This window comes from Bufo bufo, chromosome 7 (genome assembly GCF_905171765.1).
Source record: "Bufo bufo chromosome 7, aBufBuf1.1, whole genome shotgun sequence".
In the NCBI taxonomy this organism is placed as follows: domain Eukaryota; kingdom Metazoa; phylum Chordata; class Amphibia; order Anura; family Bufonidae; genus Bufo; species Bufo bufo.
In genome coordinates this window covers 142078281-142101933 of record NC_053395.1, presented here as the reverse complement: position 1 = coordinate 142101933, position 23653 = coordinate 142078281, and the positions used below count along the sequence as shown (strand labels likewise).

The 23653-nt window shown below is 45.3% G+C and overlaps 1 protein-coding gene across 4 annotated transcripts in view; it reads left to right on the top strand.

Annotated features, from left to right (window-relative positions):
* The window catches only part of NBEAL1 (neurobeachin like 1), a 245395-nt gene that overhangs the window by 155951 nt on the left and 65791 nt on the right, over positions 1–23653 (top strand). For all 4 annotated transcript variants that reach the window (XM_040441754.1, XM_040441755.1, XM_040441756.1 and 1 more), the window contains 6 exons: positions 2438–2586; positions 10833–10966; positions 11561–11662; positions 18068–18163; positions 18330–18454; positions 18714–18854. In XM_040441754.1, coding sequence (XP_040297688.1) covers positions 2438–2586; positions 10833–10966; positions 11561–11662; positions 18068–18163; positions 18330–18454; positions 18714–18854 — 747 coding nt within the window. The remainder of the gene's footprint in view (positions 1–2437; positions 2587–10832; positions 10967–11560; positions 11663–18067; positions 18164–18329; positions 18455–18713; positions 18855–23653) is intronic.

Sequence of the window (23653 nt, the reverse complement as noted above, 5' to 3'; positions counted from 1 at the left end):
GAAAAAAAGAAAATATATTGAATTGTCTGTTTTTACGGCCGATATACATCATGGCCGGAAGTGGGGGGCGGAGCTATCTTGCGTTCCAGCTTGGAACGCGTGTGGAGTAGAAAGAGTATGGGCTATTTATTTAAATATTCTTACTGTCTCATCAAAGGGAGTTGTAACGTTACATTACCCTACTTCGTGAGATTTCCCTACATCCTAACTTCCGGTCGCACCGCTAATGACGTGAGGAGGCGCTCCTGAGTTTTGACGATCTGCGCATGCGCAAATGCACAGTTTAGGGAAAAATCTCACAGCGGAGTTCAGCTGCAGTGTCCCACTGTGCATGCGCCGGAGAGCCTCAGTAGGGAAATATTATGGCCCAGTGCGCAAGCGCGGGTAACTCCAGAACATCCATCCGATCTCCGAGCCTGCGCAGTGTGGGGGTAGGGAGATCTCATGGGCATATTTTTTATATATATATATATATATATATATATATATATATATATATATATATAAACATAAACTCCCAGGCTGTGAGCTCTGCGCTGCGATTGGCCAGCGCTACAGCCTAGGAGAAGGAGACGCCCAGCAGAACAAGGGCAGACTCCACCTACTATAACCAAGTCCCCGAACATACCGGAGGACATAACGGGAGAACGGAGCTGCGCCCAGGGATAATAGTAAGTGCAGTGAGATCCCTGGGCGCCGCTGTATAGGTCATGATACTTAGTTCACAATGTCAGGATCGGTGAAAGGTCCTCTTTAAGGCAGGTTTACACCACATAATGTCACAGCCGATTGTCAGGAAGGAAGCGTTCCTTCCCGACAGTCAGCTGCTCATTCAGCGATCCTTTGTCCCCATACAGAATAATTGTTTCTGGGCAGCAGATCGCTGTACAGACAGCACGATTTGCTTCCCAGAAACGATGATTAATGTGCCTGCACGAACAAGAGGATCACCCGATGAACGAACGTTTTGCTTGTTCATTGGGTGATCGGCAGCATATTAGATAGCAGATTGTTGGGAAACAGTCGTTCCCAATAATCTGCCCGAAAATAAGGCTGTGTGAATCCACCTATACTCACAATCGTCCAGAAACATCATATAAGACATCGTAGAGAAGCGCTGAGCAGTTTAGATGTGAATAAAGCACTTTGTGAAATATAACATTTCCTATTAGCTGCTGAATATGCTGAATCATGTCTGTGTTGTGCTCGTCTCTGTTTCTCTCTACTCTTCCTCCTTTCCTCTCTAGATCTCTATGGGATGATGTAACATGATCATTCAGTAAGCAGGCAGCTGGTCTTGGTCTTCCAAGTCAGAGAAATGTTACTGTAGTTTTATAAAAGATTGGGGGGAGGTAGGAAACATCATATAGCTCCAGAAAAATTTATTTTTACATGAGGTACATTACAAAGTCACCTGTACTAGTAATTCATGCAAAGTTTTGAGAGAGTGCCTTGACCAATTTACAATACATAGTTTTAGAAGAAACAAGAAAGGCTTAGATGACATCTTAGAACAAAACAACAACATTTATACTTACTGAAATCTGTAGAACCCTTGTTTGAATGTCATTCAAGCATGATGGTGATGTGGAAACCAGGAAGGAATTTTATCCCCTTCACAGTAGATTGTCTAATGCCTCATTGTTTTACTTCCTTCCTTTGCATCACTTCTGAAAAACATCCGAAGTCAATTCACATAAAACTTCGTTCCGATACTGTACGGAGCTCCTGCCGAAGTTATTGTTAACTTGTGATTGGCTAAATTGTACTTTTTCTTGGAACCTTAACATCACAACTAGGGATGAGCGAATTTCATATTTTGAAGCTCGTGTGCTGGTTCTTGTTGTGGTATTTACTGAATTGCGTTATGGATTCCGTTACCACGGACTATAACGCAATTCCATGAAGGAATGCATAACGGAATGCCTTTTAGAGGCATTCCGTTCTTTATTCCGTAATAATAGAAGTCTATGGGCTGCAAAACGGATCTGGAGTCCTCTCCTGCTTAACATAAACCGGACGGATCCGTTATGCAGGCCATAGACTTCTATTATGACGGAATGAATAACGGAATGCATCTAAAGGCATTCCGTCGTGGAATTATAGCTATGTCCGTGGTAACGGAATCCATAACACAATTCAGTATATACCACAAAACAAACCTGCCCACAAACTTCAAAATATGAAATTCTCTCATCTCTAATCACAACATATGGCAGCGAAGGGCAAATCTTGGTTCTAGGAGTTGTCCTAAAATAATATGTAGAAGAAAGTAGGTCTAGACTTTAGTGGTTTCTGTATTTGATATTCAGTATCTTACTAAATATGGGATAAGAGCATTGAGGTAATATTACCCACCAAATAAGCTTAATCGTTACTTTCCTGTATTGCATTTTACCCAATAAAGTTACTTGAAATAAATTGTCTACTTGTTAAGAGGTGAAAAAGAAGAACAGAGCCAGAAGGAGAAAACCGTTCTATCTGAGGACTGCGAACTCATCACTGTAATGGATGTTATTTCTGGCCGCTTAGAAGTTACCACTCAGCATATTTATTTCTTTGATGGCAGCACTGAAAAAGAAGAAGGTAAGACTATCTTGTTTGTATAGTTTCATTTTAACACACGTGCAATTGTGAACTAAATGGGATTTTCTGAGATAAATTGACTGACTTGTCCTCTGGATAGGTCATCAGTATCTGATCGGAGGGGGTCGACATCCGGGACCCATGCCAATCAACTATTTGAGAAGGCACCGGAGCTCACAGTAGTTCCACGGCCTTCTTGCAGTTTTCCCTAGGCCTTGTAACTTCACGTTCACTGGTCACATAACATAGGCACAGCTCAGCCCCATTGAAGTGAATGGGGCTGAGCTGCAATTTCAAGCACAGCCACAATCGAATGGACGGTGCCGAGCTTGGTGAGCAGAGAGAAGGCCCCGGCGCTACTGCGAGTGTCAGTGCCTTCTCAAGCAGCTGATCAGGTGTTGGACCTCCACCAATTAGATACTGATGATCTATCCTTAGAATGGGGCATTAGTAAAAATATCTTGGAAAACCCTTTTAAGGTATAATGGAGCACGATTATAATAAGTAAGTCGTCTGGTAGTGGTAGTGGTTTTCTCAGAGCAGCAAAAACATGGCAAAAGTGAGATAAAAATGCTATGTGATTTATATTGTACTACACATATTCCTGCAAAATGGATGGACCATTATGTTCTAATTACTATAATAGGACATAAAAGGATCTTGTAATCATAAAATACAATGTAAGCTGCAGGCAGTATGTTCTAGAGCAGGAGGAGCAGAGCAGATTGATATATAGTTGTTTGGGAAAAGATTCAATAAAACTTGTATTATGTTCATTTAAATTCCTGCTCATTCTGGGCTGTGAAGTCCAGGAGGTGGTCCTACAAGTGATTGACAGCTATCTCTGTATACAGTCATAAAGGGAAGGCTGACAGCCTCATTGATAGGACCGCATCCTGGACTTCACAGGGATTGACCGACTATCGGAGTTACAGATATTATTGTCCGATATTCATGATTTTTAAAGTTATTGCTATCTGCATCTAACCTTGCCGATAATGTGTCCAGCGCGCTATCAGAGAACATGAGCGCACTGCTGTCAGCGCTCTCATGTTCCCTCAGCTCACAGGGGAGAAGGAGTTACTCTCTTCCCCCCTGTGCACTGCGCCACCAATGATAATTAACGTCTAATACAAGTACAGGAGGCGGTGCGCAGCCTATATGACAGGAAGCTGCGATCAGCGGCAGTTAACCCCATAGGTGCCTTACCTGAGGGTTAACTGCTGCCGCTGATCGCAGCTCCCTGTCAGAGGCAGGGTGCCGGGTATGTGATTCTGCGCCGACACACCCGCCTCCTGTATTAAAAGTTAATTATGTGCATTCTCCCCAGTATTAAAAACATTGGTAGTACAGTGCGCCCCCACCCCCCAGTATTAAAGTCATTGGTGGCAGAGACCACAGGGTCCCCTCCTCTTCATTGGTGGCAGTGGCAGCTTCTCAATTGGAGCCCCAGCAGTGTAATCCTGGGGCTCCGATCGGTTACCATGGAAGCCAGAACGCTACTGAAGCCCCGGCTGCCATGGTAATCTCCCTGCTGCTGTGTGCACTATGCACAGGGCAGCAGGGACATTGTAAGATCCTATTCACCCTAATAGAGCTTAAAAGATCCCAGGTTCTAGCCCCTAAGTGGGGAAATAGTTATTAAATAAAACGTTTTAAAAAAAACAAACAAAAAAAACCCCACCAAAATATTAACTATAAATCTCCCTCTTTACCAATTTTACATATAAAATATCTAAACAATAAATAAATATATCACATATTGCCACGTCCGAAAAATCAAACTATTAAAATATAAAAAAATAAAAATCTCCTATGTGGTGAACGCCGTAACAGATTATTATTTTTTTTCTTTTTCAAGAATGAAAACGCACAGAATATCGGTATAAGTTATCGGCTATCGGCCTGAAAGTTCACAGGTTATCAGTATCGGCGCTCTAAAAAAAAATCTATATCGGTCGATCCCTAGTAAAAAATATAAGCTATGCTGAATCTTTCCTATAAAACTAGATATCAATCTGCTCAGCTCCTCCTGCTCTATAACATGCTGCCTACAGCTCAATATTCAATGTGACAGGTTCGCTTTAATTGTTTAGGGTATGGCACAGACACTGTACAATAAAGGACTGCAGCTTCCTAGTCTCTAGGAGGACATACAGAAATAGTTCCTGTAGAGCTGTATTGGTTGTACAACCTTATATACACATGAAATTATCACTCATACTTACAGCTCAAGCTTACCTGTGCTTTTAAAAAAAACTTTTTCTCGCCCATATTCATTGGGGGACACAGAGACCTTGGGTATAGCTATGTCCTCTAGGAGGCGTTGACACTAGTAAAAGCTGTTAGCTCCTCCCCTGGCAGCTATACCCCCTCCAGCCTGGAGAGAGAGCTTCAGTTTTTTCTAGTGTCAATAGGAGGCAAGACCTCCCTGCTCTGCAGGGATCTCCTGAATATTTTTTATTTTATTTTATTTCCTTCTTTTTCAGATGGGACAACAGTGGACGCCTCGCTTCCCTGTTCTCCCGGGGTCAAGTTGCGCCAGTGTCGGTCATCCGCACTGCTGCCTCCCCCACAGAAGACAAGGTGGACCAGGGCAGCCTCGCTCCCCTGCATCCCGCCAGCCAAGGGGTCACCTAGGTCCGCCAAAAAGACCTTCCCGCCATACCAGACTCCTGCCACTCCGGTGCCAGCTGCTGATTAGGTGACCCTGCTAGAAAAAGGTACCTTACGGGCCCACTTAGGGAGGGTAAAGAGAAGAGAAGGAAAATAGTTGAGTACGGGACTAGGCGAGTATGTTAACCCCCTACCTCCCCTTCCTATTAAAGGGTTCTATGGAAAGGCTCCCTCTTTGGCCAGACAAGGGCTTCATTTATCACTAGCCCAGCTCCAAGTCTTTCTTCCCTCCCCCTCTGTGACGTTTATATTCGGGCACATAATGGGGCTAATGACCAGCTCCCCGCAGGCGCTATCATATTATACAGCGGGCTCCGTGCGCACCACTTTGGTCGGGTGTGGGGAACGGACGCAGACTGCCTGCGCAACTCGCTGACACAGGGGTCGTTTATAACCTCTGCTCCCCTGTGATATTCATCCCTGGAAGCGGGCGCCTAAGTGCGCAAGGCTCCAGGAACCTAACGCCAGCTTGGCTCCAGACACCACTAATCTGGCTCCGCCTTCACTCAGACCTGTGCTCCCACATGCGGGCGCATCGCTCTACAGTCTGGCGCCATTCTAAAGCGCTACCTGCGCTTACAGCGATGTGTGTGGTCATGCCGGACCTTTTCACCTGCGCATTCCGATTCGGCCGGCGGCGGTCATACACAGTTGTCCCCACAGCCCTCGGTGCGCCGACGGTACAGTCGGCCGGGTCCTATAACTTTAGACCCCAGTTTGCGGCCTACTAGCCCACAATTTTTCTCCAGGGAGGGGGGCGGTCTGGCGCGAATTCTTCCCGCCTTGCCTTGCCTTCCCCTCCCCCTATAGCTTGCAGAGCCCGCCCTCGGTCCTCAGGCAGTTAACCCTTCCTGGTCAGCCCTTTCCTGAAGCTGACACAGGGTTATATGGGGTTCTGGCTGAGGGGCTTTACTGTTGAGGGACCTGGGTCCTATCACGGTCAAAAGAGGACCCTTCAGTTTTTCTACACTCGCCCTCTGGGGGGCCGTATGGTTGCCATGCGCTGCCTGCGCAATCCAACAGTGTACATATGGACCTTCCCACTCGCCCTCTGGGGTCGTTTGGTTGATAGGCACCACCTGCGCAATCCGACTGTGTACATCCGGACCTTCCCAATCACCCTCAGGGGTCGTTTGATTGATATACACCACCTGCGCAATCCGACTGTGTACATCCGGACCTTCCCAATCACCCTCTGGGGTCGTTTGGTTGATAAAACACTGCCTGCGCAAATCCAATTGTGTACATCTGGACTTCCCAATCACCCTCAGGGGTCGTTTGGTTAATAAAGCGCTACTTATGCAATCCAATTGTGTACATCCGGACCTTCCCAATCACCCTCCGGGGTCGTTTGATTGATGAGCACCACCTGTGCAATCCAATACTGGACATCCGGACCACCTGTGCAATCCAATACTGGACATCCGGACCTTCCCAATCACCCTCCGGGGGCAGTTTGGTTGATAAAGCGCTGCCTGCGCAATCCAATGGTGGATCTCTGGATCTTTCCAATCACCCTCCTGGGTCGTTTGCTGGGATAGGCACCGCCGGCATAATCCAATGGTGGATCTCCGGACTTTACCAATCCACCCTCAGAGGTCGTTTGATAAAGAACTGCCAGTGGCAACCCAATGGAGGACCTCTGAAAATTCCCATTTCACCCTCTGAGGTCTTTTGGTTGATGTACCTCCACCTGCGCAATCCGGTGAGTGAGCCTCTAGACGTTGCCATTCCACCCCAAGTAATTTGGTTGATAGATTCCACCGGCGCAGTCTCAGCTGCCATGGGCGTATTCTTGTGAGGCAGGATTGCACATAGTCGGCCAGAGCGGGTTATATTCCTCCTCGGTCACCTCCACACCCCCACCCTTCCTCCCTAGGGTCACGCTCAGGCGCACCCTCCCTCCCTGGAGAGGTTCGGTCTGAAAGGGGGATCAGTGGTTCGGTTCTCGCCGTGATTCCGGTGCGATCTTCCAAGATGGCGTCCGAGGAGACAGCAGTACTTGTCGTATGCATTACCCCCTTCCTCAGGCAGAGTATTTGCACTACTACTGGATAAAGTACTCCCTTGGTTGATACCTTCCTCTATTGGGGTCTAACCGCCCTAGCACGGTTTCAGTGCCGGCAGTAGGTGTTTCCCCTTTTATGAGGTGGAGGAACTGTTTTCCCACTGGGGACAGTACTTATGGTAGGCATTAGCCTCTTGCATAGGTGGCGCTATGGCATTGTCCCTGGTTCAGTGTTTGCTGTATGTATTACCCCTTTACGTAGGTGGGGTATGGATACGGGACTCTCCTTATGCCTTGCCCTTTCCGTAAGAGGCGTACTCTCTCTACTTGGATTCAGTTCCTGCTAGATGCATTACTGCATCGCCACCCTCATGATGGAGTATTTGCACTACCACTAGTGTAGTGCTTGCCGTAAGCAATACCCCCCCTTTTAAATGGTGGGATCATTGCAACATTGCCCTTTTCACGATCTGATCCACTACCGTGGGGAATGAGTACACATCTTGGATGTTGCACTTCAACTACGCCACAGTTATAGTTGTCTTGGCTTCTTTTACAAGTGGAGCGTAGCGAGTATCGATACACGCTGGGGCCCTGTATGCTTCTAATGGTATTTCGGTACCGCCAGGGATACTGTGGCTGTTTCCACGTTGTGTCTTGTTCTTGGTACAGTTTTAGGGGATGAGTATGACAACCTCTCTCCAATATGGGTCTTCAACAATAGGTAGTGCGTACTCCATGGCACGTAATGTTGTGATTACGTTTCAGTAAGTAGAGTGTTACACTGACTCGATATTCCCTATGCACCATCTTTGATATGGGAAGTAGTGGTGCTTGCACTCTGTTTTAGCATTGCATCGTGTTCTCCTCCGCTGATGCAGATTTTTTACGCTGATACTACCGTTCGCAGTCGCTGCAGTGGGTCATTCCCTCAGGTAGGGGTTCTACCCGTACGCTGGCTTGGCGGTTGTTCCTGTCTAACGCCCCTCCCTGGTGAAGTATTTAAGGTTAGCTCTCCTTCCTGAGGCAGTATGGTACCATGGCCTCTTCCGGATCCCTCTAGTCTGCCCCTCAGCTTGGGCTGGCGGGCGCCCTGAGGATACTACAGTACGGGGGTCCTTACATACTCTGGCTCCTCCGTCAGTAACAAATTCTTCTATCCTCTAGATTCGGTGGCGTGCGCTGCATGGCCCCCTCTTTAGGCGTAGTGTGGCACCGCCGCTATCATCCGGTGGCAACTACGGTGTAGTGCTACTCTCAGATGGGGAATGGACTTCGCCTTGTCATTTTATTTATTTTTTATTTTATTTTTTCTTCCGATTTTCTTTTCCTTTTCTGGCTCAGGGTTCACGGCCACTCCGCAAACCTTGGTTGCTCCTACGTTACTACTTCCCCTCATCTATGTGGATGCAGGGTATTGGTTCCGTGATTTTTTTTCCCCTCCAAGTCCTGTTCCGGAACATCTGTTGGGCTGTGACGTTTTTTCCAACTCCTACCCGTTGGTCCTGGGTGTACTACCCGTTTCTACAACTACCTCTCAAGTCTTGACTAGTGACTACCATGTCAGTCTGATGTAGTCATGCCTTTTCACTGCACGTTCCGTGGCTAGACTACGAGACTCGCCACGCCAGGCTGAGCAAGGGTGCTGTCACGAATGTTGATGGAGTTTTGTTTCTGGAACGGAACACCCCTTCTTTTCTTCCTCTTCAAGGCAGGAGTTTTTTTCTCTCGTCTTGGTCTGTTTGAAATTGTCAAGCAGTGTTGCTACTCCGTTAATACACGGTCGTTGACGGAACTCCACCACCAGTGATTCTCATATTGTCTCTGCTTTTACCTAGCCAATGTGTTGTTTCCTGGGCAAATGCGGTTCCTCCATACCATTCTCCCTTTACCGCTTTGGGATCTGACCTTAGTCCTTTCAGCACTCCCGGAATTCTCCCCTTGAACCCTTGCGGGAGATGTCTCTCTGACTTCGGTTCTGGAGGGTGTTTTTTTTCTTGTGGCTATCACATCCGTCAGATGGGTGTCCGGGTTGGGGTTCTTTCTTGCGGAGAACGTTCTGGTTCTAACAGGGATAAGCGGTTCCCCGGCCCGTTCATTCCTATTCTCCGACGGTGGTCTCTGAGTTCCATTTCAATGAAGAAACTGTCCTTCCATCACTGTGTCCCTCCCCTTCACCCCCTAGGGAACAGGAGTTAGATCATTGTTAAGTTGTCAGGGCTCGGACAATTTATTGCTAGCCTCCAGTTCCTTCCGGGGTACGGACTCTCCTTTTTTTGTCAGCATGGAGGGTCCTCGCAAGGCATTGGCGGCCTCCAGGGGGCAATTGCACATCTACATTTGCACATCTACATCTACATTTGCTTAAGCGTACTGCACCCGGGGCAGGGTCCCGTCCTTCGGTGTCACGGCTCACTCCACCAGAGCGGTGGCGCTCTTGGGCTCGGAGGATTCAGAGTTCGGCCGCGCAGTTGTGAAAGGGCGGCTACTGTCCTCCTTGCGCACATTCACAAAGGTTTGCCAGATGCATGCTTATGGTCTTACAGGCGGCAGTTCTTAGTTATCTGCAGGGGCGCTTACTCCATGGGTGTGGTTTTCCCTCCCTGTGGACTGCTTTAGGACGTCCCAAGGTCTCTGTGTCCCCCAATGAATATGTGCGAGAAAACGAGATTTTTTTAAAACTTACCTGTAAAATCTCTTTCTCGCTCTTCATTGGGGGACACAGCACCCACCCAATGTTGTTGTTTGACCACAGTTGTGGCTGTTGCTGGTTGGAACCTTGTTCGGTTCTTGGCATTGTTGCTGTTCCACGTTTTTTCGTTGGTTTACTTGCTTCTCCTACTGCTTCTCACAAACTGAAGCTCTCTCTCCAGGCTGGAGAGGGGTATAGCTGCCAGGGAAGGAGCTAACAGCTTTTACTAGTGTCAACGCCTCCTAGAGGACATAGCTATTCCCATGTCTCTGTGTCCCCCAATGAAGAGCGAGAAAGAGATTTTACAGGTAAGTTTTACAAAAATCGCGTTTTATATGCCATAGTAACCTTTCAGTGGTTTTAACCAGTGGCGGTCCGAGTGCTGAGGCTTCCACTGTTCGCTAAAAGTGGGAACTAAAAGCCCTCACAAAGCACTGTCTCTCCTCGCTGCTGAAGAATGTCTCAGTAGAAGGTCTGAGGCAGTCTCCATTCCATCTCCAGCAGCGAGGAGAGACGGCTCTCTGTGTCGGCACTTCTGTATCCTCATTTTAGTGATCAGTGAAGATGTCAGCACTCAGACCCCCACCTAAACTATGGTGTGGCTGTCGTGCACAAGGAAGAGTTGTGGCCTCTTCATTGTTCACATTCTGAGCAGCGCCATACTTGTAGTGGGGTAGGCCGTCAATTGTAAGAACCTGGATAACCCCTTTAAATACTACATACAGTTGTACTGTTTTCACCATGCCATGTCTCCCCTTTTCTGTAAATGAGAGATGGGTCCTGGTAGTAGAGTTACTTTTTAACTTGCATCTTACCTATGATGTATTAAAATATGGATACCTCTGAACCCACCTGTACCTCTTCCTGCAGGTGTGGGGTATGACTTCAAGTGGCTGCTTTCTCAAATAAGAGAGATTCATTTACGTCGGTACAACCTGAGGAGATCGGCTTTGGAAATATTTCTAGTTGATCAAACCAACTACTTTCTGAATTTCAAAAAGGAGGTAAGAAGTGTACATCTTGGCGCTCATTTGTGGCCCATTCATTTCAAAGGGACCGCAAAAAATGCGGGCAGCAAAACAAATATAGAGCATGTCCTATTCTTGTCCGCAAGATTGAAAAGGCATTTTCTGTTATAATTGTGGCCATATGCGATACGCAAATTGCGGAACGCACACTGGCCGATATCTGTGTTTTGCGGATTCTCAAAACACTACTGTCGCGTGAATGCGCCCTAAATCTGTGTACTTGGAATAACTGCAGTAGAATATATTGTCCTATGTAAATGGAGCATATTGCACACATAGGTCCGTTCCACTATTGGCCTGAATGGCACATATAGTATATGCGAGTATTCACCGCACTTGTCCGTCACTGCAGAGACGGTTGGGCGAGTGCTCACTTCATTAATGCAGCAGGCAATATCTATAATGGGTTACCCTTACATAAGACAGATCTGCTTTAATCCAATTAAAATCGTAAAGATTGATTTTGTTTAGGTCTGAACATGGTGAATTGCGCATAAATGTTTGGTTTAAACGGTTTCTATCTTGCCCTTAAAGCAAAAAGTTCTAATTTAATATTTTATGATCATTTAGGTCAGAAATAAAGTATACAGCCGCATTCTTTCTCTCCGTCTTCCAAATTTATATGGAACTCGGTCACCACAGGAATTATTGAAAGCATCAGGCCTTACCCAAGTAAGTGACATGGATGTGTAGAGTCGTGTACTTAAATAGCATGTTCATGTTAAAACGCCTGCAAATGGATATGTTCACCCAGGTGTACGGGCAAACCTTATTCTTAGGTCATTTTGGTGGTTTGTATCTGATGAACAACGGATCCGGAACCATGCTATGGCATCTGTTATAAACGTGCTTATATGATTAGAGCCTAATATTTAACCTAGCATCCATACAATGCTCTTCAAATCCCACAATCCTACTGTATGGATTTAGTTTGCTATTATATATATATATATATATATTATATATATATATATATATATATATATGAATAATTAAAGCATTATTCCATCTCGGCTTTCTATGGCTGAGATAGAAAATGGAGTTTCAAAAATGGCCCAGCGGGCTGCTTTCTGCTGTTTCTGTAACCTTCACAGCAGTGAATCGGAGCTACACAAACAGCGTAGCTCCGTAAACGGTACTGATTCTGTTAACTGCTGAGTTACTGAAACCAGCGTAGCTCAGAATCACTGCTATGGGAGTTATGGAAACAGGCGAGCAGCCAGATGTTTCGGTGACTCGGGTCAGTCCTGGCTGATGCTTATTCAGGTTCTTCCCGTCTTGGCCCCTAAAGGCCCTATAAATAATAATAATAATAATAATAAACTACTAGTAAAACATTGTTGTCTTGCTGGCACAGTTTGCCCTTTATCAGTAATATTGAAGTACTGCTGCACACTCTTTAGTATGATGCAAGTGAAATATCTTTTATTGTGAATCCTCCATTTAACCCTTAGGATACCGTTTTTTTTTTTTCTCGCTCATATCATTGGGGAACACAGGACGGTGGGTATAGCTTGCTGCTGCCACTAGGAGGTGACACTAGGCTGAAAACTGTTAGCTCCTCCCCTGCAGGCTATACCCCCTCCAGTCTGGAGAGTGCATATCAGTTTTTAGCTTAGTGTTGTAGGAGGAAGACCTCCCTCCCTAGCAGGGGGGGCTCTGCTGTTTATTTTCTTTTCTTTAAATTTTATTCTTTTTTCTCAGGTCTTGGGGACACAGAGTTACAATGCTGCTCTGTATCCCCGGGTGGCTGGCCGGTGACTGTTGTCCCACCCACCGCCTTGCCTCCCCCCAAGAAGACAAGTGGACCAGGGCAGCTCCCCTGCTCCCCTGCTTCCCACCAGCACGAGGGCCACCTGCTCCAAGCTCTTTGCTGCCCGGCCCGCTGCCACTTCTGTGCCAACGGCCGTAGAGGTGGCACTGCTGGTCTGTCTTGGAAGGGCGAAGACCACAGATGAAGACAGGTGAGTATGTACCACCACCAGCTTCCCCCTTTTGTCCTCTCACAAGGCCCAAAGGGGGTTGCGTTCCTGGCCATATCTCCCAGTCATGCGGGGGTCAACTGCGGCTCCGGCAGGCGGGGCGTTAACGTTTGCGGCGATCAGCGGGGGCACTCTGCGGGGGTTTCCTACCGCTTCCCCCTGCAGTCACGGATGAGCCCGGATAGCTCAGTCGACAATTCGATTCGGTTTTACTGTCAATGATCGCAGTCTTCAGCATGAAGGGCATACTGAGCGGACATTCAGGGGGCATGGCTTGAGGTTCTTCCCTCCGTTTAGGCTCCTCGTGGACAGGCAACATCTCTGTGTTCTGCATGTCATGTGCCTGCACAGAGCCATCCCTCCCCTCCACAGCCCACAGAAGTTCAGGACCATCCTGACTGTGTAGAACCTGACTGGATCTTTCTAAAATCTCCCACTCCACCCTTTCTCTATTGGGTCGTTTGGTTGAGAAATCGCCACCGGTGCAGTCTACACCGTCTCATGGCGTACAACCCAGGAGCAGGCTTCCCAGCAAGCGACCTAGAGCAGGTCGCCACTCCTCCTCTGACACTTCAACATCCCCACCTCCTCCCGATTCCCATTCACAGGCATCCTCCCTTGGTGACGCTCTGTCAGAGGGGGAGATTGTGGATTCGGATGCGGAAATGGATCCGGCCCAGATTGCATCCATGGTCTCCTGCCCTGGATTCTGTGCAGAATCAGAATGGAGAACATCCAGGCGATCCTGATTGCTCCGGACTGGCCTCACCGGGCCTGGTATTCAGAGCTCATTCGTCTTCTAGGGGGACACACCGTGGCCCCTTCCACTCAGGGCCGACCTTCTTTTTCAAGGTCCAGTCTTCCACCAGAGTTTGGATACACTACGTTTAACGACGTGGCTATTGAAACCTTCATTTTGAGACAGAAGGGTTTCTTGGATGCGGTCATTAGGACTATGATTAGAGCCAGGAAACCCTCATCATCCAAGACTTATTACAGGACGTGGAAGTCCGTCCTGCGTTTCTGTGAGGAGCGCGATCTTCCTCCTAGATTTTTTTTTTTTTCTTCCTAATGTACTGGCATTTCTGCAGTCTGGATTGGAGCTGGGTCTGGCGGCACTTAGTTCATTGAAAGGGCAGGTCTCGGCCCTGTCCATTTTTTTCCAAAGGCCCCTGGCCGGGTTAGGTCCGATCAAGATGTTTATGCAGGGGGTGGCTCACACAGTGCCCCCTTATCGTCCCCCCTTAAATGCTTGGGACTTCAACTTGGTTCTAGGTGCTCTCCGTTTGAACCTCTGAGAGAGGTCTCTTTTCGCTTGCTCTCTTGGAAAGTAGCTATTTTAGTGGTCATCACATCTATCCGGAGAGTTTGAGAACTGGCAGTTCTTTCTTGCAAGGAGCCCTTCTTGGTGTTCCATCAGGATAAAGTGGTGCTTCGCCCCATGCCATCTTTTCTACCGAAGGTAGTATCAGCTTTTCATGTTAATGAGGACATTGTTCTGTCCTCGTTTTGTCCGCAGCCTTCTTATCCGAGGGAGGTCTTGCTCCATCGTCTGGATGTGGTGCGGGCTTTGAAGTCTTACCTAGCAGTCGTGGCTCCCTTTCGGCGTACGGACGCTTTGTCGTCCAAGAGGGTCCTCTTAAAGGTTTGACGGCCTCCAAGGTGACGATTGCCCGGTGGATTCAGTCGGCGATTGCTGAGGCTTATTGCTCCAGGGACAAGGCACCTCCTCCTGGGATCACGGCTCACTCTACCAGGGCGGTCGGGGCTTCTTGGGCTCACCTACACCACGCTTCTGCATCCCAACTGTGTAAGGTGGTGTCCTGGTCCTCCTTACATACCTTCACAAAATTTTACCGGGTGGATTCTCTGGTCTCGGCAGATGCTGCTCTCGGCGCAGAGTCTTGCAGGCTGCAGTGTAGTGACTTCCATGAGGGAGTTGTTTTATTGGGGGTGTTGTGTTCCCTCCCCAGGGACTGCTTTAGGACGTCCCACGGTCCTGTGTCCCCCAATTATATGAGCGAGAAAATGAGATTTTTGTGAACTCGCCTGTAAAATCTCTTTCTCGCTTTATTCATTGGGGGACACAGCACCCACCCATTGTTCCTAGTATGGCATGTGGGGTCCATGGGTTGCCAGTTGGGACCTGGTTTTGGTTTGGTCTTATTGCAGAGTGCAGTTCTTGTTTGGTTTTCAGTTTAATTTTGCTTCTCCTACTGCTGGAGCACAAACTGATATGCTCTCTCCCGACTGGAGGGGGTATAGGTGGCAGGGGAGGAGCTAACAGTTTTCAGCCTAGTGTCACCTCCTAGTGGCAGCAGCATGCTATACCTACGGTCCTGTGTCCCCAATGAATAAAGCGAGAAAGAGATTTTACAGGTGAGTCCACAAAAATCTTGTTTTTGCGTTTTTATTTTTCTTCCCTATCTTCCTTGAGCCATAACATTTTTATTTTTCCGTTCACATCCATATGAGGACTTATTTTTTGCGGGACAAGTTGTACTTTCTAATGCCACCATTTAATATGGCATACAATGTAGTGGGAAACTGGAAAAATTCCAAATGGGTGGAATTGAAAGAAAAAAAAAACTCCACCGTTTTACTGGTTTTGTTCCTACAACATTCCCTTTGCAGCAAAACTGACATGTGTAGGTTTTTTTAAGTCTAAATAGTGTAAAAATAAATTAGAACTTTGAAAAAAAAAATGTTTTATGTCACCATATTCTTACCCCATAACTTTTTGTATTGCTATATCTAATGAGCTATTTGGGGTTTCCTTTTTTTTTTGCAGGACGATCTGTGTTTTTATTGATTTGGTGTGTGTTTGACGTTTTAATCACATTTTATTAAATTTTTGGGGGTAAGAAGAGCGATGAAAAAATGGCGAATCGGCCATTTTGACCCCTTTTTTCCATTACGCCATTTGCGGTATTGGAAAAATATTTTTATATTTTAATAGTATGGACCTTTTCAGATACGGTGATGCCCACAATGTTTATACTTTTTGTTATTTATGTATTTATTTTTTTATTCTACGGAAAGGGGGTGATTTAAACTTTTTACATTTTTTTAAATATATTTTATATATAAACTTTTTTTTATTTTATTCCGGACCATTATGTTTATTACATATCCAAATTGGTAGTAGAACTGCTGATTTCTTGTGTTGGCCTGCCATCTGGTAGCCAAAAGAATTGCAGCTTCAATACCCTGAGTCTCTTCAGAGACACCCAGCATATCGAAATCAATTACCGGCATCCTCATTGGCCGCAGAGGATGCCGGTAAGAAGCCCGGAAGCGCAAGTTTCCAGGTTTTTGACCCTTTAGATGCCGTGATCACAGTTGATCACGGCATCTAAAGGCTTTAAAGGGGTTATCTCACTTCAGTAAGTTGCATTTATCATGTACAGAAAGTTAATACAAGGCATTTACTAATATATTGTTATTATCCATATTGCCTCCTTAGCTGGCTGGATTCGTTTTTCTATCACATTATACACTGCTCATTTCCTTGGTTACAAACCACCCTGCAATCCACCACTGGTGGTGGTGCTTGCACAATATAGGAAAAAGCACTAGCTTATGTCTGCTTTCATGGTCCCGGCTAACAGAGAGGCTGACGCTTTTTCCTATAGTGTGCAAGCATGACCACCACTGATGGATTACAGGGTGGTCTGTAACCATGGAAACGAGCAGTGTATAGTGTGATGGAAAAATGAATGCAGCCAGCAATGGAAGCAATATGGATCATAACCGTACATTAGTAAGTGGCTTGTATTAACTTTTTCTACATGATAAATGCCACTTACTGAAGTGAGACAACCTGTCACGGCTTGGAGGTTGTTTGCCGTGGCACTTTTGCCGTGCATGTGTGTGTGTGTGTGTGTGTGTGTGTGTGTGTGTGTGTGCTTGCTTTCCCTTTAAGGTGGTTTCCCTTCCCTTCTGGTGAGCATGGGGTTAAGGTGTGTGCTAGGTGGAGCTGGGTGTGGCCTCTTGGCTCTTATAGCCTTTATCGGGGCTGGATGCTCCTTTTTGGGCATTTCCAGCTGCCCTGTCATTGAGGGCCACCTTGTGGGACATCCAGGTCCTTGCCTATGTCTACCCTTTCCCATTGTTATGTTTGGTGCTGCACTTATGGGTTGAGGTTTGTCTAGTTGTTTGTTCCATGTGTGGTTTGTCTATGGTGTGGTTGATCCTGCATGGTTGCTAGACATGTCCTGTTGTACCTCCGGAAGGGGGTCCCTGGGGTTCCCTGGAGAGGGGGGGGGGACTACAAGACAGCAAGCTGTGGCTTCTGGTAATTGATCTTGTCGTTCTTTTGTCTGTGGTCATCTGGCCACAGGACACTTACCTGCCGTTCTGTTGTTGCTTGCTGTCTCCTCCTTGTTACTAGGCCTGTGGAAGACTCCGATTTATCAGTGTCATGGATGAATCGGCCGTCTCTTATTCCTGACTTCCATATTGCAGGGACCGATAGTCAGTAGGGCCCAGGTTCCGGTGCATGAGCCCTCCTACCATCTGGGTTTGTTCATGCGGTTAGGAGGTCAGGGAAAGGATGAGGGTGGCGATAGGAGGTGTCCTTCTCCCTTATCCTGGCTTCCAGGCTTTCCTTCTTTTCAGACTTTGGACGGTGGGAAGTTCCCCCACTCCCCACCGTAACACAACCCCTTTAATGACCTCGATCAGCATTATTGCCAGTCGCGGTCATTAGCTGCTGGGCTTTGCATTTTGAAACAGGGAAGACCCGTCGGCCATGGGGCCCGCTGCACATACTAGCGGGCGCCATGTTTGTCCAGTGCTGTACATGTACGGCGCTGGTAGCGAAGAGGTTAATCAAATGCAATAACAGAATGGCATAAGCTCAAACCTGACTGTCAATTACTGATTGTGGGGCATATCCATCCCATCTTGCACCTCACAACTATTAAGTGGAGAAAGAAAACGGTCAGCTGGATACATGAAAATCACTTCTATTACATTGTGTCTGCTTGCAATGCTATTTCCTATCGCTGTATTTTCTGATATTGTTTCATTATAGTGTCCTGTTTAGATTGATAGTAATACTGCTATTTTTATACATTTTTTCTTTCTCTAGAAATGGGTAAATAGGGAGATTTCGAATTTTGACTACCTCATTCAGCTGAATACAATAGCTGGGAGAACATACAATGATCTTGCCCAGTACCCAGTGGTAGGTAATATGTGTGCATATGGGAACAATGTTCTGTACAGTTTTCTTGCTTATAAGAGGTTATGTTTTTTTGTTTTTTTGTTTTGTTGAAAACCTTTGCAGATTTTATAAAGTCATAAAATTATGTAACAATAGCTTTATAGGAAAACTGCATTGTTTGTTTCAGTTTCCATGGGTCCTTCAAGATTACACATCAGAAGAGCTGGACTTGAACAACCCAGCTGTCTTTAGGGACCTATCCAAGCCCATTGGGGTGGTGAATGAAAAGAATGCTGCTTCTGTGCGGGAAAAGTAAGTGACAACATATGCAATAGGCCAGTGTATTCCAGCGTCATATGATGATGATAATCCAGATTAATTTAATAGTCCTCTATGATGATGCTCATTCTGGGATCCACCGATGAGCTGGGATTTGGGGCTGTAATATGGGCAGAAATGCACTGGTGGTATGCTTGTTTGAAAATGGCTATGCATGCAATTTATGTGTTTTGTGTTAATTAAAAATAAATGTTGAAATTTATACAAAAGTTACCGAAAATATGAATTTCAGGTATGAAAACTTTGAAGATCCTTCTGGAAAGATTGACAGTTTCCACTATGGTACACACTACTCCAATGCTGCTGGTGTGATGCATTATCTCATTCGTGTGGAACCATTCACTACCCTCCACATTCAGCTTCAGAGTGGAAGGTAACTTTGTAACTAAGATGCTTGTTTAAAGGAGTTTTCCACGATTAACATATTGATGACCTATCCATAAGTCAGGAATCCCCACCGATCAGTTGTTAGCTGCTGCTGCAGCTTGCAGTGCATGGAACTGGAGCACCACAGCGCTGTACACTGTGTAGTGGTCCTTCTCAGGTACTGCAGCCCAGCTCTCGCAGGTTACTGCAGTAACCTGCGGCTGCCACAAACACCACCACCAATCTCATATTGATGACCTATTTTAGGTCATCAATATGTTGGTCTCAGAAAACCCATTTGAAGGCTATGTACAGCTTCAGGGGCAATTTTTGTTTATGATTGCATTTTATTCATTTATTCATTTTTGTCTAAAAATCTTTTTTTCAAATCTAATAAACCTTATTTCAAAACTACTAAGAGGTCATAAACACTTATTTAAGCCACATTCTTATCAGTAAGATATGACCTGAGACATAATCAGTTTTTATAATGTCAGAGAGCAGAGATAAGGAACCTGTCAGCTCCTTGACTGATGGAAAATAGAGAAAATCCAGAGGCTGCTACTACAGCATCTCAGCTATGTACAGAAAAAGGGCTTCACATTTTGAATAAAGACCAAGTGAAAAAATTAATTTTAGCTCAAAATTTGTACAATGCAATAAGAAAAAAAATTTGGAATTTCCACTAAAGGTTTACATAGCCTTTAAGTGTTTATTGGAGAAGAGACTGGTAGCAGGGGGCCCTCGCTTACTCTCCTTGATAAAACAAGCATATTTTACTAATTACAGTTATTTATATTATAATTAGAGATGAGCGAATTTCATATTTTGAAATTCGTTCACGCTTCGTTTAGTGGTATAAGCTGAATTGCTTTAAGGTTTCCGTTACCATGGACCATAATGCAATTCTGTGATGGAATGCATAATGGAATGCCTTTGAGGCATTCCGTAATTCATTCCGTCATAATAGAAGTCTATGGCCTGCAAAACGGATCCGTCCCGTTTCCGTTATGCAAGGGAGTCCTCTACATAGTTACATAGTAGTCCAATGTCACCCTAAGGCTACATGCACACGACCGTGCCGATTTTTGGGGTCCGCAAATCGCGGATCCACAAAAAACGGAAGCGGCCCATTGGAACGGGCGGCCCATTGTAGACATGCCTATTCTTGTCCGCAAAAGGGACAAGAATAGGACATGCTATATTTTTTTTTTTCCGGGGCCTTGGAACAGAGCAACGGATGCGGACAGCACACGGAGTTCTGTCCGCATCTTTTGCGGCCCTATTGAAGTGAATGGGTCCGCACCCGAGCCGCAAAGTCTGCGACTCTGATACGGACCCGAAAAAACGGTCGTGTGCATGAGGCCTAAAGCAGCTTTCTACTGTCTATTAGACTGCATGCAAAGAGTCTAAGTCAATGAATATCAAGGCTCACAATTATTGGGAGAATTTTGACTGGAGAAAGTTTTAAAGTGTATTCTCTTTCAGTTTATATATTATACATTCCATTGTGGACATTTAGATACAGGATATATCTTACTTTTTAGTGCCTCTTTTAGATAATTTTAGGGCCCCTTTTATACACATACATAAAATTCAGGATGGCAGCATTATAAGTTACTAGAGGAGAATGCCAATCGCTTAGTGAAAAATATATTTAAAATAATGTAATTCTATAATGATTGCTCCAAATACATTTGGGTATTTGGTGACTCCTTTAACCCTTTCAGGACCAAGCCACTTTTCACCTTTCTGCCCAGGCATTTTTTAGCAAATCTGTCACTTTATGTGGTAATAACTTTAAAACGCTTTTATTTATCCAGGCCATTCTGACATTGTTTTCTCGTCACATATTGTACTTCATGACAGTAGTAAAATGGAGTCAAAAAAATAAATTTTTATTTGTAAAAAATACCAAATTTACCAAAAAATTTGAAAAATTTGCAAACTTCCAAATTTACATTTCTTTACTTTTATAATAGTAATAACTCCAAAAATAGTTGCTACTTTACATTCTCCATATGTCTACTTCATGTATGGATAATTTTGTGAATGCCATTAAATTTTTTGGGGACTTTAGGCTTAGAAGTAAATCTTGAAATTTTTCTGAAAATTTCCAAAACCCACTTTTTAAGGACCAGTTCAGGTCTGAAGTCACTTTGTGAGGCTTACATAATAGAAACCACCCAAAAATGACCCTGTTTTTGAAACTACACCCCTTAAGGTATTCAAAACTGATTTTACAAACTTTAAATATTGCCCTGATTCTGTAGTTTACAGAAACACCCCATATGTAGTCGTAAACTGCTGTACGGGCCTAAGGCAGAGCGCAGAAGGAAAGGAACGCCATATGGTTTTTGGAAGGCAGATTTCACTGGGATAATTTTAAGCGGCCATGTCACATTTGAAAACCCCCTGATGCACCCCGCACCCCCCCCCCCCCCCCCCCAGAGTAGAAACTCCCAAAAAAATGACCTTATTTTGGAAACTACGTGATAAGGTGGCAGTTTTGTTGTTACTATTTTAGGGTACATATGATTTTTGGTTGCTCTATATTACACTTTTTGTGAGGCAAGATAACAAAAAATAGCTGTTTTGGCACTGTTTTTATTTTTTGTTATTTGCAATGTTCATCCTACAGGTTAGATCATGTGGTATTTTTATAGAGCAGGTTGTTACGGACGTCACAATACCCAATATGACTACTTTTTTGGTTGGTTGTTTCAGTTTTACATAATAAAGCATTTTTGAAAAAAAAATAAATTTTGTGTCTCCATATTCTGAAAGCCATAGTTTTTTATTTTTTGGGTGACTGTCTTATGTAGGGGCTCATTTTTTTTATGAGATGATGGTTTGATTGGTACTATTTTAGGGTGCATATGATTTTTTGATCGCTTGCTATTACACTTTTTGTGATGTAAGTTGACAAAAAATAGCTTTTTTGACACCGTTTTTATATTTTTCAATTTTTTTACGATGTTCACCCGAGGGGTCAGGTCATGTAGTATTTTTATAGAGCAGGTTGTTACGAACGTGGTGATACCTAATGTCTACTTTTTTATTTTATTTTTTACATTTAACACAATAAAAGCATTTTTGAAACAAATAAAAATCATGCTTTAGTGTCTCCATAGTATCTTTTATTTTTTGGGCAATTGTCTTAGGGGCTTATTTTTACTGGATGAGGTGACTGTTAGGCTACTTTCACACCTGCGTTCGGGTGTCCGCTCGTGAGCTCCGTTTGAAGGGGCTATCAAGCGGCCCCGAACGCAACCGTCCAGCCCTAATGCATTCTGAGTGGACGCGGATCCGCTGAGAATGCATCAGTCTGCCGGCGTTCAGCCTCCGCTCCGCTCAGTGAGCGGACACCTGAACGCTGCTTGCAGCGTTCGGGTGTCCGCCTGGCCGTGCGGAGGCAAGCGGATCCGTCCAGACTTACAATGTAAGTCAATAGGGGCGGATCCGTTTGAAGATGACACCATATGGCTCAATCTTCAAACGGATCCGTCCCCCATTGACTTTCAATGTAAAGTCTGGACGGATCCGTTCAGGCTACTTTCACACTTAGAATTTTTTTCAAACTATAATGCAGACGGATCCGTTCTGAACGGATACAAACGTCTGCATTATAGGAGCGGATCCGTCTGAGCAGACATCAGACGGACCCGCTCTGAACGCTAGTGTGAAAGTAGCCTTAGATTGGTACTATTTTTGGGGGGCCATACACCTTTTTGATCGCTTGGTGTTGCACTTTTAGTGATGCAAGGTGACAAAAAAAAAATTTGTTGTTTTTTTTTTTTTAGCACAGTTTTTTTATTTAATTTTTTTACATTGTTCACCTGAGGGGTGAGGTCATGTGGTATTTTTATAGAGCTGGTCGATAAGAACGCAGCGATACCGAATATGTCTCCTTTTCTTTCTTTTTTTATTTTTTTTTTACAATTGTTTTTTTATTTATTTCAACTTTATTTTGGGAAAAGGAGGCTTTTCTATATACACTAGAAACTTAAAATGTCTTTTTTGGAAAACTTTATTTTTTTTGACTTTTTTTACTTTATTTTTTGTCCCACTCTGGGACTTCAACTTTTGGGGGTCTGATTCCCTTTACAATGCATGACAATACTGTATTATAATGCATTGGCTGTTAAGGTATTACTGAGTGTAATACAGTTACAGCTCCCTGCCTGTGAGATCCAGGGGGCTGGATCTCACAGCCTCTCCCGGAAGGCATCGGGCTGCCTTCCCTGCCATCGGGTCCCCATCACAGCAGCTCGGGGATCCGATGGACACCCTGCACATGTCTGAAGTCTGCACGTGCCGCGGTCATCGCTGACCGCGGCCGTGCAGTGGTTAATGCGCCGGCATCGGTGATTTCACCAATGTCTGCGCATACAGCAGGGGTCCCGCTATCATTGACTGCCGGACCTCTGCCGCAGATCGGGGTTAAAGGGAATGTCCGGGAAAGAGGGAAAAAAAGTTAAAACAATAAAAACATCAGTATAATTAGAGATGAGCGAATTTCAGGTTATTAAATTCATCCACTGTTCGTTTACTGACGTGATAACTTGGGTGCATGCTGCGTCGCGCTCCCCCTCCTCTCCTCCACCTCGCTCCCCCTCCTCTCCTCCATGCTGCGCCCGATCCCACTAGGCGGCTTCTAATCGCCTTGGGAGCTGCATGCCGGCCTGAATTGCTAGACACCTGTGAGGGGCCCTGAAGTACAGATACGGACTTCGTGGCAGTGCTCTGGGACGTCTGTGCGCTTGATGCCTTCTCGTTTTCTCCGCCTCTCCCCGCCGCTTGTCT